Source organism: Artemia franciscana, chromosome 1 (assembly GCF_032884065.1).
Source record: "Artemia franciscana chromosome 1, ASM3288406v1, whole genome shotgun sequence".
NCBI classification, from domain to species: domain Eukaryota; kingdom Metazoa; phylum Arthropoda; class Branchiopoda; order Anostraca; family Artemiidae; genus Artemia; species Artemia franciscana.
The window spans coordinates 8,994,818-8,997,153 of NC_088863.1; the positions used below are offsets into that span (position 1 = coordinate 8,994,818).

The window sequence follows — 2,336 nt, forward strand, 5'->3', positions numbered from 1 at the left end:
CTCGAAACCGGCTTTTGAGGTAAATGTTTTTCTTTTCTGGTGTTTCTAATGTTCTGTTTTATACTGTGGTAATTTTTCTTACAAATATGGAGGTCTAGGAGAGTGTGTGAGACATTAATTTTTTTTCATTGCAGTGCCATCTTATGTTATAATTTTTTACTATTCCGAAAAAGCAGGTTTAGGGTAAGATGGACCACAGAGACAGCGGGTAAGACGGACCGGTCCGTCTTGCCCCCTATCATCTGGGATCTTTTTCGAAGTTATTATTTTTTACGTATTTTGTGAATATTGTGTTGCATTTATTGTTCCCGCATGTCAATTAGAAATATATTAAGCTGTCTCTCTTTTGCAGAATGGGAAAGTATACTAGGAAAACCACCCGCGGTCTCCACGACCAGGACTTACTGAGAGCAGCTGCTATGCGAGTTAAATCTGGTTCGCCGCTTCGCAAAGTTTCGGAAGAGGTTGGTTTGCCACGAAGCACAGTGCGAAGAGCAGTTGCAAAACTCGACGCAGCAGAAGATCCCCAATCAGTGGAGTTGGCAACTCAGGCAACTCAGCAAACAAAGAGATACTTCTGAAGGACTATATGATCACGGCACAGCACATGCATCATGGACTTACGAAAAAGGAAGCAGGTCAGCTTGCATATGAATATGCCCAGGCCAAAGGGAAGAATATGCCGAAGAACTGGACTGAAAATAAGTGTGCAGGAAAAGACTGGATGAATAGCTTTATGAGTCGTGTTGGGCTTTCCCTAAGGTCCTCCGAAACGACAAGCCTTGCCAGAGCCATCAGCTTCAACAGGACGAATGTCAGCGAATTTTTCAATAATTTAGAAGAGCTGCTTATAAAGCACAGGTATCCGCCGAATAGAATATATAATCTTGACGAGACTGGAGTAACCACCGTTCAGAAGACACCAAAGGTGGTTGCAGAAAAGGGATCAAAGCAAGTTGGACGCATTACTTCGGCTGAGCGAGGGACGCTGGTAACAGTCGTAGGGTGTATCAACGCAGCTGGCCAGTCGATAGCCCCTTTCTTTGTCTTTCCACGAGTGAACCGGCTTCAAAGTTTTCTCAATGGCACGCCCCCTGGAAGCACAGGAAAATGCCAGCCGTCTGGATGGATGACAGCCGAAATCTTCCCGGATATGATACGCCATCTGATCTCCCAAACCAGTTGCTCGCCCACAAATCGACTTCTGCTGATTATGGATAACCATGATTCGCACGTCTCATTGAGCGTGGTTAATCTTTGCAGAGAAAACGGCATTGACGTCTTAACGCTTCCGCCACATTGCAGTCACAAGCTGCAGCCTCTTGATGTTGCTGTTTATGGGCCATTCAAGCGATACTACAATGAAGCAGCTAACTCGTGGATGATTTCGAACCCAAACAGGAGGATTACCATTTATGAAATCGGAATATTCGTTGGAATCGCTTTTCCAAGAGCTTTCGACATGGAAAACGTACTAAGCGGGTTCCAAAAAACAGGAATATACCCTTTCAATAGGAACATTTTCCAAGATCACGATTTTCTCAGCGCCTTTGTGACAGACCGACCAGCACCAGAGACGTCTCCCATGACAGGCCAGTCTGCAGTTCCATCAACCAGCCCTGGCGACGAGAGCTTGAATAACGACGTGCTGCCAACTACCAGTAGCTCAATGATTTCTGCGACTATGCCAGTGACTCCAGAGTCGGTTCGTCCTCACCCTAAGGCGAGTTTCTATGCAAGAGACGGAAGAACGTCTAGGAAAAGAACAAAGTCCAAAATTCTGACGAACACACCTGAAAAAAACAGACTGGAAGAAGAATTTGAGTTGAAAAGAAAAAAATCAGAAAAGAAAGCTCAAAGAAAACGGCTTGAAAAGAGAAACCTCTCCAAACAGCCTGGGAACGGGGAAGACAGCTTCGATGAACATATCGCGCTGGATGATGAAAGTGATGACAGCTTGCATTTGGATGGGTCCGAGGAAAAGGAGTTTCTTGATGGAACCAAACCAAATAGTGGGGATTTCTTGGTTGTGAAAGTGCCGATCAAGAAGAGCTTCAGGAATTATGTTGGAGTTGTGTGTGATTGTGAATCTGATGGTTTCCAAGTTCAGTTTTGAAGCGATTAGCTCCATCGAGCAAATTCACGGCAACTGAAGAGATGAGCTTCGTGCGAAAAGAAGAGGTCATCATGAAGCTGCCAAAACCGACCCCTTCGGGCGGAACGACGAGACAGTCGGCTCAGTTCGTTTTTCACGTAGATTTTGCCTCGTACAGTGTTTAAATATAGTTATTTGCTAACTTTTTACTTTTTTACTTACTACTAGTATTTTAAGTATT

General features: G+C 44.6%; 1 protein-coding gene across 1 annotated transcript; it reads left to right on the forward strand.

Annotated features, from left to right (window-relative positions):
* Positions 1 to 589: 589 nt before the first annotated feature.
* On the forward strand, positions 590 to 2,116 carry LOC136026015 (tigger transposable element-derived protein 6-like). Its single transcript, XM_065702567.1, has one exon. The coding sequence runs from the start codon at positions 590 to 592 to the stop codon at positions 2,114 to 2,116; it is 1,527 nt and encodes a 508-aa protein (XP_065558639.1).
* Positions 2,117 to 2,336: the final 220 nt, after the last annotated feature.

Bases quoted from the DNA above. Each gene is read 5' to 3' on its own strand.
- LOC136026015 (XM_065702567.1), top strand. From the start codon at position 590: ATGATCACGGCACAGCACATGCATCATGGACTTACGAAAAAGGAAGCA.